General features: G+C 42.3%; 1 protein-coding gene across 7 annotated transcripts in view; it reads left to right on the top strand.

Moving 5' to 3' along the window:
• maml2 (mastermind like transcriptional coactivator 2) overlaps window positions 1-18384 on the top strand; it is a 434176-nt gene that overhangs the window by 298470 nt on the left and 117322 nt on the right. For 5 of the 7 annotated variants that reach the window (XM_087988004.1, XM_043691468.2, XM_043691467.2 and 2 more), the window contains one exon: window positions 668-2119. In XM_087988004.1, the coding sequence (XP_087844130.1) occupies window positions 758-2119 (1362 nt within the window). In that variant the 5' untranslated portion in view covers window positions 668-757. The remainder of the gene's footprint in view (window positions 1-667; window positions 2120-18384) is intronic. The other 2 variants (XM_087988002.1, XM_087988005.1) reach the window with 1 other exon arrangement.

Below are 18384 nucleotides of genomic sequence, written 5' to 3'. Positions count from 1 at the left end.
TGCTGCCTCACAGCACCAGAGTCCTGGGTTCAATTCCCGCCTCAGGCGACTGACTGTGTGGAGTTTGTCCGTTCTCCCCGTGAGTGCGTGGGTTTCCTCTGGGTGCTCCAGTTTCCTCCCACAGTCCAAAGATGTGCAGGTCAGGTGAATTGGCCATGCTAAATTGCTTGTAGTGATAGGTTCATTAGTCAGGAGGAATAGGTCCGGGTGGGTTACTCTTTGAAGGGTCGTTGTGGACTTGTTGGGCCAAAGGACCTGTTTCCATACTGTAGATAATCTAATCTAATGTCAACTATATTCTCTTCTTCTGCGAGTGCCTGGTTCACCACCTGAGAGGACCCAGCGTATTTCTGGAGTCTAAAATGCTGAGAGATGAGGTGGTACCAGTCATTAGTGGACACAATTGCTGTAGATCACCATTGGCAATGCTGTCATCATGGCATGACTGCCTCTTAGATTCAGGAAAATAAGGTGTTCTCCCAATGACTTGTCAATTTCCAGTGTCCAAGATTGCAGTGTAACATGCCAAATTGCAAAATTTGCAATAAGTAGATATTAATTGTTTAAGCATTATTTACCTGTTAATAATGACTAGTCTTTTTTTAAGGAGGGATAAGTAAGTAAAATGTTACTAGCAATAGAAGTTCATGCATTTTTATTCTTTTAGTTACAGGGTTCAATAAAAAGAAAGCTGGAAGGAAATGGTTCTCCCATAAACAGCGATAGACAAAATGGCATCTCCGACGGGTCTTTCCAAATGGCTATTAAGAGAATACGAGTGGATGAAGCTGGTCTTGCAATAGGCCAAAGTGGGCATCAGCTCAGTAATGGACAAGGTCAAACCATGGAGATTTCTGTCACAATGGAACCCTCAATATCAGGAAAAGACAGCAGCTTGATAGGAAGCACTCAAGCCAAGGATAGTGACATCAGTTCTGATTTCAACTTGTCACTCAACAAAGAGATGAAACAGGAACGAGTGGAGAGTGTTTCATGCACTGAGAACTTAAACAATCAAATCTCCAGCAACAGTATGTTGTTTGAGCCCAAAGATGATCTAGGAATGCAGCTGCTTGATCCAGATTTGCAGGATTTATTTGATGAGCTGACAAATATGTCAGGTGTTCCTCCACTGAGTGAAATTGATCTGGATAACATGTTAAACCCCAGCATTAGAAATGAAGAATCATTCAATATGGACCTTGGTCAGCGCAACCAGAGCAATGGAGCAACTGTGAAACCACATTCACAGTTGGAAAATCCAAAAGTTAAAACGGAATACTCATCTGGGTTTACCCAGGCAACAACAGGATCACCCCAAATGCGGCCTCCATCCGTTGGACCACCATATTCCATCACAAATACGACCATGTCCACTCTTTCACCCAGTTCTTCAGCACCTCAAAGTCAAAGCCAACCACAGCAATCCTTGCCTTCTGCAACAAACAAAACCCTGTCCAATTGGCATGACATGTCTCATGCACAGCAGCTGAAAAAGATTGCAGACAATCGGCAGCAGCACACCATGCTCCAGCACCAGCAGCAAAGCCAGGCAGCTAGCTGGCCACCTGCTCCACAGTCTGGTCCTTCATCAGGAAACTTTGTCCAGGAGAAAATACCCAGTCCATCCCTCCTCCAACAGTCCTTCAACCCCCAAAATTCTCTGCTCACTGGGGTGTCAACTAACAACAGTAAGGCCAAAAATATAAATAATTGCCTTTATAAGGTCCCAACTGCAGCACAGACTAGCCACATGGATATGATAATTCACCAGCAGCAGGCTCATAGTATAAATCACAGCATGATAAATACTAGGTCTGCATCACCAGATGAACTTTCGTATAATAATACTAAGCCCTTGTCTCATTTTGATCCAGAGTCAGGCCAGATCTCATCAATATTGGCTTCCCAAAGCAAACCTTCTGTCTTACATTATACTCAGCAGCAGCCTTCAGCACCAACGCAACAACCACCACCACCAGCAGGTCACCTCCAAAATCAAGCATTGCAGCGGGCCCAGAGCATACCAATTGCACTGCAACAAAAAGTGCTGCTGCAGAAGATGCAACAAAACCAGCAGTCATCAGGGCTGCAGTATCCTCTGACTCAACACCGACAGGTACAAGTTAAATTTTTTTAAATATCTGACTGCAACAGTGTCAATTTTAATCGAATGCTATCTTCAATAATTTCTCATATCAGTTGTTTATTACTGTTAAAACTGCTACTAAATTAATATGTTTTATGTATTGGCTGACTGGGGATTGACTGACTGTGGAAGTATATTGCTCATGTGTATTCTTTTTAATGTATCTCCTGCCAAAAAAATAAGCACCTATCTCTGTCATGTTAATGATGTAATGATCGGTGCAATGTGGATTTTTATGTCGAATATCCTCTGCCAACAAACTATTGATATAATTATTACTAATATTGTTATGAGACATTCTTGGAATTTTGAAAAATGTTTTCAAGTGCAGAGATTCTTTTATTGTGATTTGAATTAAGGTTTTTAAAGAATTTTTAATTAAAACATGATCAGTTAAAAGTATTTCAATTGTGTGATTAAGTATCAGTTCTAAAGTATATTGGGGGATATTCTACTGTAGGTTATTACAGAATAAGCTGTACAAGTGAAGCTTTGGATAATTTAACAATTGTATGTATATATCACAACAGTTCAGCCCCAATCATTCCATCCAATTCTGGGTACCAGTTGGTGGGAATGAGCATAGAAATTATAGAATCCCTACAGTGTGGAAACAACAAATTTGGCACAACAAATCCACATCGACCCTCCAAAGAGTAACCCACCTTGACCAATTCTGCTATTATTCCATATTACCTCTGACAAATGCACCTAATTTACACATCCCTGAGCACTAAAGGCAATTTAGCACGGCCAGTTCGCCTAAACTGACCATCTTTTGATTGGAAGTCAGAAACCGGAGGAAACCTACGCAGACACAGGGAGAATGTGCAAACTCCACACAGACAGTTGCCCAAGACCGTAATTGAACCTGGGTCCCTGGTATTGTGAGGCAGCAGTGCTAACCACTGAGCCTCCATGCAACCCGTATCGTATTGAAGTTTTGGAGAAAGTAGAGAAGAGATTTACTGGAATGGCTCCAGGGTTTCGGATTGCAATTTTGTGGATAAATTTGAAAAGCTGCCCATTTTTATCTGTAGTGGAGAGTTGTTTGGAATTTGCTGCCTGGGAGACTCCAGCCGAGGTTTCAGAAGAGAGTTGGATACATTTGAAAGTGTTGAATTTAGAGGGCTATGAAGATAGTGCTGGAGAATGAGACTAGCTGTGTAGCTCTTACAAGAGCAGGTACAGACATAATGAATTGAATGGCCTTCTTCTGTACTGTAAAATTCTATGGTTGCAAACTTAAGGAGAAATTTGACAAAAGTGTTCAAAATCATGAGAGAAGGAGAGCCGGGAAGAATTTGCGTTAATGCAGTGTTTCTTGTAAACTCGAGGTCCTCCTAAAGCCATTTCTGCAATGTAAAACTGAAGGATTTATGTAGAGTAAAACAATTTTTTTTTGTAATGCTGAGGGGTCAACAATAGGAGGGCACAAATGTACGTTGATTGCGGAAAAGTGAAATCTAACATGTGGTTAGGGTTTGCAAAACACTGTAACGTTATGTTGCAAAACCTCCAAGAACAGTGTATCCTTTCTAAGGTCCGAGCATAGATTGAGCAATAGTCTTCAAAAGGAATTGGATGAATAATTCTATAATTTTGGGAAGGGAACAGGGAAAAGAGATTAATTGAGATCCTGTTTGAAAGTTAGCATGGACGAGGTGGATAAATTGCTGCATTATTTGCTCTATTACGTTATGATTTCTATGAACTGAAGAGGTAAGCAAAAAGAGTAGAGAGGAAATGAAGTCTGGAATGTGGGACCAAGAGTAGGCAATTGTCCCCCTCAATTCTGTTGGATCAATCAATGAAGTCATGGCTGATTCTTGACCTAACAGAATATTATAGTCCATGTCCCTTGCTACATTTAGAAAAGAGTAGTCTGTCATTTTCAATTTTAAAATTAGTAATTAGTTTAATATTAATTGCCATTTTTGGAAAAGATTCATAAAGTTCTGCTACCCTTTGTCTGAAATTATCTGTTCCCTTAAATATTTTTAACATTTTCGACAAACCACTGTAGCATTCTGAATTTATTGGAACTTCACTGTAGTTTATGTAACGTCTCTCTGTATTTTAACCTTTTGGAGCCAGGAATCATTGAGATCAATGTATTTTGCAAAGATGTCCATGCAGTGCATTTGGTATGAGCCTATCAGCAGTAAATGCTTGAGAAAGACAGACCTGACATTGGAACAACAGCCTCTTGCAGACGCGTGCACCTATATTTGGAACATCAAGAGGCCTCATTGGCCACATTCTGGCCCCTCGGCTGTATGTTGGACAGATAAGGTTTAGAAAAAATCCATTTAGGGCCACAGTAGAAGGCAATAGTCAATAGTGAAATGCCATAGTTTTGCCAATTCATTTTGTCCATCAATGTCTTGTAACTTCATATTGGAGCTGAGGACAAGCATTTTAGCAGTAGTTACATGAGACAAGAATGAAAGTGGCCATAATGGTATTTATGGCCATAACAGAATGAGGTCTAAAATTCATCTCAGAGTTAAGCAGGAAGTTCATCACCTGATTTGGCAATAACAGTGATCACAAAGGGAACATTACTTAATTTCAGAGACTTATACAAGCTATTCTCCCCATGATTTGTCATTGGACAACTTAGTTTAAAAATATAGCTGACCCGCTATTATTTCCTAGTACTGAAGCCTCAATTTACCTTGATTTCTGAGGCCATTTCGAACTTGGATGCAGATACTCATGAGTCTGCGCACTGACAGCAGATCCAAGCAGAAAACAGTGACATCATCCTGAGAAGCTTTGACCTGCCGGCCTCCACTGCCAGGAATAGTCACCCCTCTTCTTAATGGAGTCAGCAGAAGATTCCATACAGCACAAACAAAACAGGCAAATGGGCAGCCCTGTCTCACTCCAGATCTGATTGTGAGGCTTCCTAACTCCCACCCATTGATTGAGCCTGCACTAAAACTCCTGATGAATTGCTTATCCCAAAATGTCAACTCTCCTGCTCCTTGGATGCTGCCTGACCTGCTGTGCTTTTCTAGTGCCACATTTTTTGACTCTAATCTCCAGCATCTGCAGTCCTCACTTTCTCTGAATGATGTTGGTGTAGAGCATTCAAATTCAATTGCAGATTCACTCCCCAAAGCCCAGTTTGGACAGCATGTCCTACATGTAGGTGTGCTGTATCCTGTCAAAGACCTTCCCCTAGTCCAGGCTGATGAGGCAGGTGCCCACACTCCTGTCTGAACAAAGGTGATTGTGTCCCTGAGCACTGTGATGCTGTCAGAGACTATCCTGCCTAGTACAGTACAGGTTTGGTCAGGGTGAACTGATCCTGTCACTTCTGGGAGTTTTATTCTTTACTAAGGACTCAAGGGTCTTGGTCAACTCAGGAACATCTGCGACCAATTTGAACTGGCCTCAGAAGGCAAGAGCGAGGCCATGTTCTTTGGAACCTGGGTCAACTGATCCTTTATTCCCATAACCTTCAGGACAGATTACCTGATGGCGCTGGGAATGTGGTTCGGAGGGTCTGTGGCAAGCGCAAAACCTTGGGAGGAGTGTTTTGCCAAGGTGAGGCAGAAACTGGGTTTTTGGAAGCACCGCTCCCTCTCCATTGCTGGTAAAAACTTGGTCATCACGTGTGAGGTACTTTCTCTGTTGTTTTATGTAGCGCAAGTCTGGCACATTCCCAGAACCTGTACCTTTGCAGTCATCCACGCCATCTTCCACTTTATCTGGAGGTTTAAGCTGGATTGTGTCCACCAAGATACCATGTACAAAGTTCTGGACAAAGTGGGGGTGGTCGTACCCAATATCACCCTCATTCTAATTGCCACCTTTGCTTGTGGCTGCATCAAGCTGTGCATAGACCCTCAGTAGGAAGAGTGTGATGCTGGAAAAGCACAGCAAGTCAGGTAGCATCCGAGGAGCAGGAGAATCAATGTTTCGGGCATAAGTCCTTCATCAGGAATGCCTCATTCTTATTGAAGGGTTTATGCCTGAAACATCGATTCTCCTGCTCCTTGGATGCTGCCTGACCTGCTGTGCTTTTCCAGCTTTCTCCTAGTAGACCCTCAGAATGCAAACACCAAGCTGCTGAAGAATGGATCTGGTCACAGAATGCTCCAAGTAGTTGGATCATTCCATATTATCTGTCTTTTGTGGAGAAAATTGAAAAGAGAAACGCCTTTGACCAGAAGTCCATTAGAAAGTTGTCAGTACATAGCATGCTGGAGACCCTGAAGGAAAAAGAGACAGTGAATTCTATTAGATTGCTATGTGAGCAGAATGCCTCATCACCAGAACTTTCAAACAAACACCAAGAGAAGAACTAATGCAGTTATATGACCCTTTGATCTTTTACAGATAAATTCTGTATCTAAGGTCTTCCTCTGTCACTAACACCTGAAGAAAGAGCAAGGCACCAAAAGTCTGCATTTTCAAATAAACCTGTTGGACTGTAACCTGGTATCATGTGATTTTTGACCTAGTCCACCTTCACTGCATGTATAATCTTGTTTAAGTAAGCAACAACTAAGGTTTGTTTTGCTACATATAACAAAACTATTGAACTGCTACAGTGACTAAATACATACATAAAGATTTTTATGAATAAATTATACAGCACAGTTTTTTTTATACATACAGAATGACACCTTGTTGTCTTCAGACAGTGTCACTACCACCTTCCACCAAAGTACTGTGTATATCCAATGCCAAGCAGTAGAGCATTTAAAGTAAGGATATGTTTTACAAGCTAAGTGTAAAGTGTGAGTAAAAATAAGTTGAATTAAGTTCACAACTTAAACTTGATCATTGCTTTTTTTAAATCATCCATACCATCCAAAAGCCAAAAGGTATTAATCTGATAAGCGCACTGCAGACTTAGAACTGAATCATGCAGATCAGTTTAGGTATAGGTTTGTCTCCAAAACTGACATAACTGTTGTGCTTAGCAGACCCACATAAGATGACACTTTGATACTTTACCAGTTCATATATTGTAAGTGCCACAAAATAAAAACAGAAAATGCTGGATAAAGCTAGAAAATCTGGTAGCATCTGTAGAGACAGAGAGAGAGAGAGAGAGATCGGGAGTTAACATTTCAATACCGATATGACTCTAATAGAGTCAAAGAGAAGTACAGCACAGAATCAGACCCTATAGTCCAGAACGTCCAGGATGACCAAATATCCTAACTAATCTAGTCCCATTGGCCAGCACTTGGCCCATATGTCTCTCAACCCTTCCTGTTCATATACCCATCCAGATGCCTTTTAAATGCTGCACTTGTACCAGCCTCCACCACTTCCTCTGGCAGCTCATTTCATACACACATCACCCTCTGTGTGACAAAGTTGCCCCTTAGGTCCCTTTTATATCTTTCCCCCTCACCCTAAACCTATATCCTCTAGTTTCTCCCCCACCCCAGGGAAAAGACTTTGTCTACTGATGTAGTGCATGCCCCTCATAATTTTATAAACCTCTATAAGGTCACTCCCTCAGCCTCCAACTGTCCAGAGAAAACAGCCCAGCCGAGCTCAAATCCTCCAAACCTCGCAAAATCCTTGTAAACCTTTTCCAAACCCTTTCAAGTTTCACAACATCCGTCCGATAGGAAGGAGACCAGAATTGCACACAATATTCCAAAAGTAACCTAATCAATGTCCTGCACAACCACAACATGCGACCCCTCCCAACTCCCGTACTCAATGCTCTGACCAATAAAGAAAAGCACACCAAATGGCTGTTCACTATCCTGTCGAACTGTGACTCTACTTTCAAGGAACTATGAACCTGCATTCCAAGGTCTCTTTGTTCAGCAACATTCCCCAGGATGTTACCATTAAGTGTATAAGTCCTGCGCAGAATTGCTTTTCCAAAATTCAGCACCTTGCATTTATCTAAATTAAACTCCATCTTCCACTCCTCAGCTCATTGGCACATCTAATCAAGGTCCTGTTGTATGCTGAGGTAACCTCCTTCTGTCCACTACACGTCCAGTACAAACTTACTAACTATACCATCTATGTTCACATCCAAATCATTTATATAAATGACGAAAAGTTGTGGAGCCAGAAGGGATCCTTGTGGCACGCCACTGGTCTCAGGCCTCCAGTCTGAAAAGCTCTTCAGAACCTTTAACTGTAACTATCTCCTTAAATATTCAGATTTACATTGAAGAATGATGAGTGTGGAGAGCAACTACAGGACAATTGATTTCAAATAAATTGTGCTTTGTGTTAATGAGGTCTACAGAAAATGAGAACATATCGGGAGATCAAGAAATAAAACAAAACTTAACTGAAAATATATTTTTAAAGAGTGAAAGCAGTCATTTATTATTTTCTTCATGTTGAGAACATTTTATTATCCAATCATGATTTGTTTCTTCACTAAAGGAGATTTCCACCATATGTGATCTGAAATTAAATTGAAAACCTGTTTCTTGCAAATGGATTTATGGTTTTGTTACATACAGAAACTGAAGAAATCTTCTTTCATGATGGTAATGCAAACAAGTATATACAACGTGTGTCATACAAAGGTTTATTGAGAAAAACTAAATTTTGGTGACATCATACTAACTTTAAAAAGAGGTTGCTATTCACTTATTTGAACAGCTAGTTTTGAATGTAAACTTTCTTTTACCATTTGCATGGAGAAGGAATAAAGTCCGTGTGACATAAGAAGTTAAAGTTACTCTTAATTATTAGCATGAATGTTAAAGTGCAATATATAGATGCAGTGGATGCAGTGGATAGTCAGAGGCTTTTTCCCAGGGTGGAAAGATAAACTATAAGAGGGCAAAGGTTCAAGGTGCAGGGGGAAAGTTTTGGGGTGAAACATGCAGAAAACGGTTGTTGGATGCCTGGAATGCATTCCCAATGGAGGTAGTGGAAACAGGCATGTTAGCAACTTTTAGAGTGTATCTTGATAGGTACATGAATGGGAGGCAAACAGAGAGATAGAAACCACATATGAGCAATACGTAGTGGGCCTAAATAAGTATTAGGATTCAGTGCAGGTTTGGTCGGCTGCATTGCGTTGTTTTGTATAAAGTCACTAGCTTGCCATGACTGGAATCTGACATGCTCAAAAGACTGGGTTAATGGAACTGCTATGTGACTATTCCATGTTTTTATACTGTAATTTGATTAGTAAGGAAGCAACATATTTGTTAGAGGTTATGCATCACAAAATGCTGAGTTTGAAGAAATATTATTGAAATTGCATTCTGTTGAGACCAAAATTTACACCTTTTAGACAGCAGCATTAATATGTGACTTTAGTGTCCTCCAGTACTTACTTCATTTTAGCCATACCTTGGATTGAATTTAATCATATACCTAATTTAAAATTTAAAAAGTATGCATAAGGAATGTAGTTACAATGAGGTTGTACAGCTAAACATGGAGTAATATTTTCAATATGGAGGATGCATATTGCCCACTGTCAAATCGCTGTTTACACAAAGCATAATGGTAAGATACAATAATCCTAGTGCAATATTTGGCCACAGGTGACTTAACAAAAACTAGTGCTGGGTTCACTATCATCTTTCTCTAATTGAATTTTTCAATTTGAAGCATTTTACATGAAAATCTAAATGCATTCTAATATGGTAAAAGAAAATGGTTTATTTATGTAAACATTCAATAATTGTGTATCTTAATTTAGCTGTTATTCCATATATAACAATGTCATATTAGGTTACATCAACTAATTATATATGCCATTGTTATATATCATGTCAACCAGTGTCTACTTTATTAAGTTCCATGGATAGCGATAAAAAAAATCAGAAATATGCCAGGAATACATGGCAAGTCTATCAAAATCTGAAATAAGGAAAATTGGGTTAACATTTGAGATGGCAACTCTTCATTCAAATTCAGTGAGGTGTTGCAATTGACACCTGAATTGTTAATCTGTCTTCTCTCCTTTGAGTTATTCACAATTTTTGACAACATGCTGTGAGTTTAAGCATCAGCAGTTTAAATCATTCCTTGAATCGGAGGCCAAGCTCTGGTCAGACATTGGCTGTCAAAGAATGTGGTGCTGGAAAAAGTGCAGCCGGTCAGGCAGTATCTGAGGAGCAGGAGAGTCAACATTTCGACTATAAGCTCTTCATCAGCAATGAGGGGGCAGCCCAAGGAGGCTGAGAGATGATTGAAAGGGGAGTGGGGCTGGGGGAAGGTAACTGGGAATGTGATTGGTAGATGAAAGTGGGATGAAGGTGATAGGTCAGAAGGTGGAGCGGATAGTTGGGAAAGAAGAGGGACTGGGAGGACAGCTCGAGAGGGCGATGCCAAGTTGGAAGGTTGGATCTGGGATAAGGTGGGGGAGGGGAAATGAGGAAACTGGTGAAATCCACATTGATTTTGTGGTTGGAGGGTCCCAGGGCGGAAGATGAGATGTTCTTCCTCCAAGTATTGGGTGGCTAGTGTTTGGCAGTGGAGAAGGCCCAGGACTTGCATGTCCTTGGTGGAGTGGGAGAGGGAGTTAAAGTGTTCGGCCACAGGGCAGTGGATTGTCTAGTGCGTGTGTCCCAGAGATGTTCTCTGAAATGCTCTGCAAGTTTGCATCCTGATTCCCAATGTAGAGGACACCACATTGAGCACAATTGATACAGTAAATGACTGGAAGTACAGGTAAATCTGTTGGATGTGGAAGGATACTTTAGGGCCTTGGATGGAAGTGAGTGGGGCGGTGTGGGCACAGGTTTTGCACTTCTTGCGGTGGCAAGAGAAGGTGCCAGGAGTGGAGGATGGGTTGGTGGTGGCGTGGACCTAACAAGGGAGTCACGGAGAGAATGGTCTCTCCAGAACACAGATAGGTGTAGGGAGGGAAATAGATCCCTGGTAGTGGTGTCTGTTTGTGGAAAAGGTGGAGAATGATGTGATGTGTCCGGAGGTTGGTGTAGTAGAAGATGAGGACCAAGTTTTTGGGTCCTTTTGAGAGGGTCTTCATTGTTTACTAATTGTTGTGATTGGAGGGTTGGGGTTCAAGAGCAGAGGTACAAGAAGTGGAGGAGATGCTCTGGAGGGCATCTTTGACCACATGGGAGGGGAAATTGCAGTCTTTGAAGAAGGATCTGGAATGTCCTATGGTGGAATTGGTCTTCTTGGGAGCGGCTGCAGTGGAGGCAAATAAATTGGGAATAAGAGATAGGGGTTTTACAGGAGGCAGGGTGGGAGGAGTTGTGGTCAATGTAGCTAGGGGTGGGTTTGAAGTAGATGACTATGTTTTTGGTCACCGAAAATGGAGATGGAGCGATTCAAGAAGGGGAGAGAGTTGTCTGAGATGGTCTAGGTAAAATTGACGTTGGGGTGGAAGGTACTTTACAGGCTGCCTCCTGTAAAAATACTATCCCTTATTCCCAATTCGTCCTCCTCTGCTGCATCTGCCACACTCTTCGACTCTGATCTCCAGCATTTGCAGTCTTCACTTTCTCCCAGAAATTGGCTGCGTTCATTTGCTGTGTTCCCTCCTGCATTGCTGAGAAATAGCAACTCACAGGGGCCATGTAATTTTTTGTCAGATGGTGGTACTGACTGTTGTGCCTGACACACAGTGTGTTTTAACTCATATTGAGCAAAAGAACGGTGAGCCGACTCCTAATAATAATAAATAATAGTATTCATTTATTTGACACAATTAATAATATTACAAAAACTGCACTATAAGTTAACAATTTACACTACCAATGTTTATCTTGTTTTTTAACTTAACTCTGGATGATTGTATATCACCACACTAGAACTTGGCCGCGCTCCATATGGGGATGTCATCTAGTCGTCTTCTCCTGATGATCTCAAGAGTGCCTTCTCTTCTCAGTGGTTGGTCTTGAGTTACCGCACTCGAGCTACTGTGCTGAGCGTGGTGTTGCGGTGATTCTTATATTCTAAAGTCTTTGTGCCCTTTTGGGAGGGTCTTCAGTGTTCACCAATGGATTGATCATGTTGATGGCAGGGTGGTCCTTTGGTCTCCATTCCTGAAGGTGCTGGGCACATGTAGCCTCCTTCAAATCAGGGAGTGAGGCACCTCCATATCTGGTACACACCTCGATGCTTCCAATCACCCTGGATGACATTCCATTGACTCCATTCAAACCCAAGTTTGGGTGTGTATTGTAGGGTCTGCAGCTACCAGGTTGTTTGCAAACTGTCTGTTGGTGGTTTTTGCCTGTCTGGATTCTATACCATGTTTATTAGCACAGTCATGTTGTTCAAAGCTTGCCTTAGTTTCCCAGCATACCATAGTCATTATCTAATCTTTGTAAATCCATCATAAATTCATCAATTTGAGTGGCCTGTCTGGCCACATTCCCTCCTCTTGATCCTGAACACAAAGCATGATGGATCACATATTAAAGACCAATCTCTGTGCAGTGACTACATGACCATCCAGTCTCAAGCTAAGCACAATATATACTTGAACAACTAAATTGTTACAGATAGTGCAGTAAATTAAAATAAATAAATGAACCAATACAGAAAAAAAACATAAAGCCAGAGAATAGTTGACACAAACAACATGATAGCAAACTGTATCTGAATGGAACAATAAAAAGCCTCGTACTTACAGCTGATCAAGCAAATGTAGTAAATTAAAATAAATACGACATTGGAGAAGTAAACAAATACAAAAAAATTGTAATAAGAAAAAAATTCATGAAGAAAATCGAACACAGAAAATATTGTTTACAAACAATGGGATAACTAATATTGACTAAGCTAACAAATATTTATCTGTTTGGTGTCTTGTGTATGTTGTTCCCGATGATGATGATGATCCCAATGAGATATATCTTGATTGTGTTTCATGCAGTCATGGTTGTCCTGAGGAGAGATCAAGGTTATGTCTGTTGTTATCTTTGAGGAGAAAGTGAGGCCTGCAGATGCTGGAGATCAGAGCTGAAATGTGTTGCTGGAACAGCGCAGCAGGTCAGGCAGCATCCAGGGAACAGGAGAATCGACGTTTCGGGCATAAGCCCTTCTTCAGGAATGAGGAAAGTGTGTCCAGCAGGCTAAGATAAAAGGTAGGGAGGAGGGACTTGGGGGAGGGGCGTTGGAAATGCAATAGGTGGAGAGAGGTCAAGGTGAGGGTGATAGGTCAGACTGGGGTGGGGGCGGAGAGGTCAGGAAGAAGATTGCAGGTTAGGAAGGCGGTGCTGAGTTTGATGGATTTGACTGAGACAAGGTGGGGGGAGGGGAAATGAGGAAACTGGAGAAATCTGAGTTCATCCCTTGTGGTTGGAGGGTTCCCAGGCAGAAGATGAAGCGCTCTTCCTCCAACCGTCATGTTGCCATGGTCTGGCGATGGAGGAGTCCAAGGACCTGCATGTCCTTGGTGGAGTGGGAGGGGGAGTTAAAGTGTTGGGCTACGGGGTGGTTGGGTTGGTTGGTCCGGATGTCCCAGAGGTGTTCTCTGAAATGCTCCGCAAGTAGGCGGCCTGTCTCCCCAATATAGAGGAGGCCACATCAGGTGTAGTGGATGCAATAGATGATGTGTGTGGAGGTGCAAGTGAATTTGTGGCGGTAATGGAAGTGTCCCTTGGGGCCTTGGAGGGAAGTAAGGGGGGAGGTGTGGGCGCAAGTTTTGCATTTCTTGCGGTTGCAGAGGAAGGTGCCGGGAGTGGAGGTTGGGTTGGTGGGGGTAGTGGACCTGACGAGGGAGTCACGGAGGGAGTGGTCTTTTCGGAAGGCAGATAGGGGAGGGGAGGGAAATATATCCCTGGTGGTGGGGTCCGTTTGGAGGTGGCGGAAATGACGGCAGATGATACGTTGTATATGGAGGTTGGTGGGGTGGTAGGTGAGGACCAGTGGGGTTCTGTCCTGGTGGCGGTTGGAGGGGCGGGGCTCAAGGGCGGAGGAGCGGGAAGTGGAAGAGATGCGGTGGAGGGCATCGTCAAATACGTCTGGCGGTAAATTGCGGTCCTTGAAGAAGGAGGCTATCTGGGTTGTACGGTTTTGGAACTGGTCCTCCTGGGAGCAGATGCGGCGGAGACGAAGGAATTGGGAATATGGGATGGCGTTTTTACAGGGGGCAGGGTGGGAGGAGGTGTAGTCTAGGTAGCTGTGGGAGTCGGTCGGTTTATAGTAAATGTCCGTGTCGATTCGGTCACCCGAGATAGAAATGGAAAGGTCTAGGAAGGGGAGGGAGGAGTCTGAGACGGTCCAGGTGAATTTGAGGTCGGGGTGGAAGGTATTGGTAAAGTGGATGAACTGTTCAACCTCCTTGTGGGAGCACGAGGCAGCGCCGATACAGTCATTGATGTAGCGGAGGAAAAGGTGGGGGGTGGTGCCAGTGTAGCTGCGGAAGATGGACTGTTCCATATATCCTACGAAGAGGCAGGCATAGCTGGGGCCCATGCGGGTGGCCATGACTACTCCTTTGGTTTGGAGGAAGTGGAAGGATTGGAAAGAGAAGTTGTTCAGGGTGAGACCTGTTCAGTTGCCAGACCATGGCAACACGACAGTTGGAGGAAGAGCACCTCATCCTTGGGTCTATGTCTGTGTGGAGTTTGCACATTCTCACCGTGTCATCCTGGGTTTCCTCTCCGTGCTCCGGTTTACTTCCACAGTCCAAAGATTAGGTGAATTGGCCATACTAAATTGCCCATAGTGTTAGGTGAAGGGGTTGCTCTTCGGAGGGTTGGTACGGACTTGTTGGGCTGAAGGGCCTGTTTCCACACTGTAAGTAATCTAATCTAATCTAATCTAATCTAATCTAATCTAATCTAAGAATGGTTGCTTGCAAGCAGAAGTTGACAGCTGGTTAAAAAAAGTCACAAGAGAAAGGTTCTGTACCAGTAACTGTTATAAAAATATAGCAAACTTGTTGGGATAGAAATATGCTTTGATGTTCTCAGAGTTTGAATCATATGGTCAGTAAGAAAATTAGATTAAAATCAAATGTGGAAACTGGAAAGCTGGAATCAATGGGCAAACTCATTTCTGTTTGTAGTCATACCTAATATAAAGGAAGATGGTTGTGGATGTAGAAGGTCAGTTACCTCAGTGCCTACTAAAAAGGATATAATAGAGTCATAGAGACATTCAGCATGGAAACAGACCCTTTGGTTCAACTCATCCATGCCAACCAGAGATCCCAACCTAATATATTCCCATTTGCCAACACTTGGCCCATATCCCTCGAAATCCTTCCTATTAATATACCCATCCCTTTGCCTTTTAAATGTAGCAATTGTACAGCCTCCACCACTTTCTCTGGCAGCTCATTCTATACATGTACCAGCTTCTGCATGAAAATGTTGCTCCTTTGGTCTCTTTTATATCTTTCCCCTCTCACCCTAAACCTCTGCCCTCTAGTTCTAGACTCCCCTACCCCAGGGAAAAGACTTTGTCTATTTATGCTATTCATGCCTTTCATGATTTTATAAACCTCTATAAGGTCAGCCCTCAGCCTCCGACGCTTCAGGGACAACAGCCCCAGAATCCCTTCAATGCAGAAGGAGGCCATTTGGCTCATCAAGCCTCTCCAAAGAATATTCCACCCAGACCCAGCCCCCAGCCATGTCCCTGTAACTCCACATTCACCATGACTAATCCACCTAACCAACACACCTTGTACAGTGGAAGGAAACTGAAACACCCAGTGTAAACCCATTCAGAGACAAAGAAAATGTGCAAATTCCACACAGACAGATGCCCAAGGCTGGAATCAAACCCGGGCACCTGGTACAGTGAGGCAGCAGTACTAACCATTAATCCACTGTGCCACCCTGCCACTTAAGTTATATGTCTATGACGTATGGTCAAACTTCGATAGGCTTAACAGATATTCAGTCCACGCAGCAACATATCATTGACTGGAGCAGACTGTATATAAATTGATTGAATTCAATTTGGGAATTTCCAGATCAGTACAAAAGTATAGAATCATTGAATTTTGCGGTTTATAAGCGGCCATTTGACCTATCATGTCTGTATCGATTCCCAAAAGAGCTACCCGACTAGTCCCATTCATCAGACCCATCTCCATAGTCCTCCAGGTATCCAGGTGTCTTTCGAAACCTTCTTTGGAATCTGCCTCCACTACTCATCCAGGCAGCACATTTCCAAATCCTAAAAATTCTGTGAGTAAGGAAATTTCTCCTCATCTCACTCCTCACTCTATTGCTGAAAATCTTGAAATTGTGACCCAAAGTTGCTGACATACCAGTGAATGGTCTGAATATCCCCCTTTACCCTGTCAAAGTTGTTCGTAATTTTGATTATCTCAATAAGACCACCTCTTAACCTTCTCTGCTCCAAGTAGAATAAGCCCAGGTATTAGCATTTTAAATTACAGGAGCCTCATAAAGAAACTTTTAATTCCAACTGTTCAGTTCTTGGACAGGAAGATGGTCAATCAGATAGTCATGGAGCAGTACAGCACAGAAACATTGGACCAATTTGTCCATGCTGACCTGATATCCTAAATTAATTTAGTCCCATTTGCCAGCATTTGGCCCATATCCCTCTAGACTCTTCCTATTTATAAACCTATCCAGATACCTGTTAAATATTGTAATTGTACCAGCCTCCACCACTTCCTCTGGCAGCTCATTCCATATACATACTAGCTGTTACGTGAAATGTGCTCCTTAAGTCCCTTTTGAATTTTTCCACTCTCACCTGTTTATGCCCTCTAGTTTTGGACTCCAGTACCCTAGAGAAAAGAAAATGTCAGAAAATCATGCCCCTCATGATTTTATAAACTCATATAAGGTCACACCCCAGTTTCTGAGACTGTAAGGAAAATAGCCCCAGCCTATTCAGCCTCTCCCTATAGCTCAAACCCTCTAACCCTGGCAGCATCTATGTAAATCTTTTTCAAACTCTTTCAAGTTTCACAACATCCAACCTATAGCAGGGCGACCAGAATTGAATGCAGTATTCCAAAGGTGGCCTAACCAATTTCCCGTGCAACTGCAACATGACCTTCTAACTCCTATACTCAATGCACTGACCAACAAAACAAGCATACCAAATGCCTTCTTCACTATCTTGTCTACTTGGGACTTTTCTTTCAAGGAACTATGAACCTTCACAAGGTCTCTTTGTTGATCAATACTCCCTATGGTCCTACCATTAAGTGTACAAGTCCTGCCCTGATTTGCATGTCCAAAATGCAGCACCTCATATTTCTCTAAATTCAACTCCATCTGCCACTCCTTAGCCCATTTGGCTCATCTGATCCAGGCCCCATTGTCCTCTGAGTTAAACTTCTTTCCTGTCCACTACACTAGCAATTTTGGTGTTATTTGCAAACTTACTGACTGTACCTCCTGTGTTGACATCCAAATCAAATCCTGGGAAAGTTATTGTTCCCTTGAGATTTCACTGAAACATTAGGCATTCTGCATCTTACTCAATGAAATCATGAATACAGTGAGAGGACGAAAGACAGGTAGAATGAGAATGATAGCATCTTTGGGTGATCTAGCACTACAGCAGAAGACAGAATTGAAAGTGCACCAGTTAGCATTTGAATGTCTAAAAAAAATGAATAGTGTATTCACTTGATTAGATTACCACTAAGGAGCATCAATTGGCAGTGAGGTAGGAAGGTGGAACTTGGGCCTTCCTGCCCAGCATTTAATACAGACACTGGAAGGTGACACTGTTGTGATCCACTGTCGTCCTGATGAAGTAAGTTCATTTCCACTTCCAAACCACAAGATTCCAACCTATGAAAGGAATCATGCAGATGATCAGCGAGTTTTGAGAAGATTTGTAGCTCAGGTTGAGGTTCTGCATGTAAGCATTCAGCAAGCAAACCTACATCCAGAATGCAGGTGATTGATAAGATGCTGCATATAATTTTAGCTGATAAGCCAGACTGCAAAACAGCCAATTTCCCTGGTTCTGATAGTTCATACAAAGCATTTGTTTCATATGTTTGCAGGATATAGCTGCTGTCAATTTAACTTGAATGAAATCACAAATTTCTTTCTACGCTATGCTTCAGAAGGTATTTCAATTAGTTGAATTTTTCTGCATTGTCATGTGCAAGGGTAGGAGCATTCATCAATGCTAGGCTCAGAGAGAACATTCACAGAGCTCTGAGGTATCATGTAAGACCATCCAAGACTGAATTTAATTCCAAAGATTTGGTGAGATGCTCTTTGAGATTGGAAAGACCCAGGTAAAATAGTAGGTCATGAAAGTAAGACAGTTCTTATCAAATATGGTAATCAAACTTTTAAAGTTCATTCCTCATGATTAATTGGAAT

This window comes from Chiloscyllium plagiosum, unplaced genomic scaffold (assembly GCF_037043375.1).
Source record: "Chiloscyllium plagiosum isolate Xiang-an unplaced genomic scaffold, Cpla_swu_hap1 HiC_scaffold_6, whole genome shotgun sequence".
In the NCBI taxonomy this organism is placed as follows: Eukaryota; Metazoa; Chordata; class Chondrichthyes; order Orectolobiformes; family Hemiscylliidae; genus Chiloscyllium; species Chiloscyllium plagiosum.
This window is presented reverse-complemented; position numbering and strand designations above follow the sequence as displayed.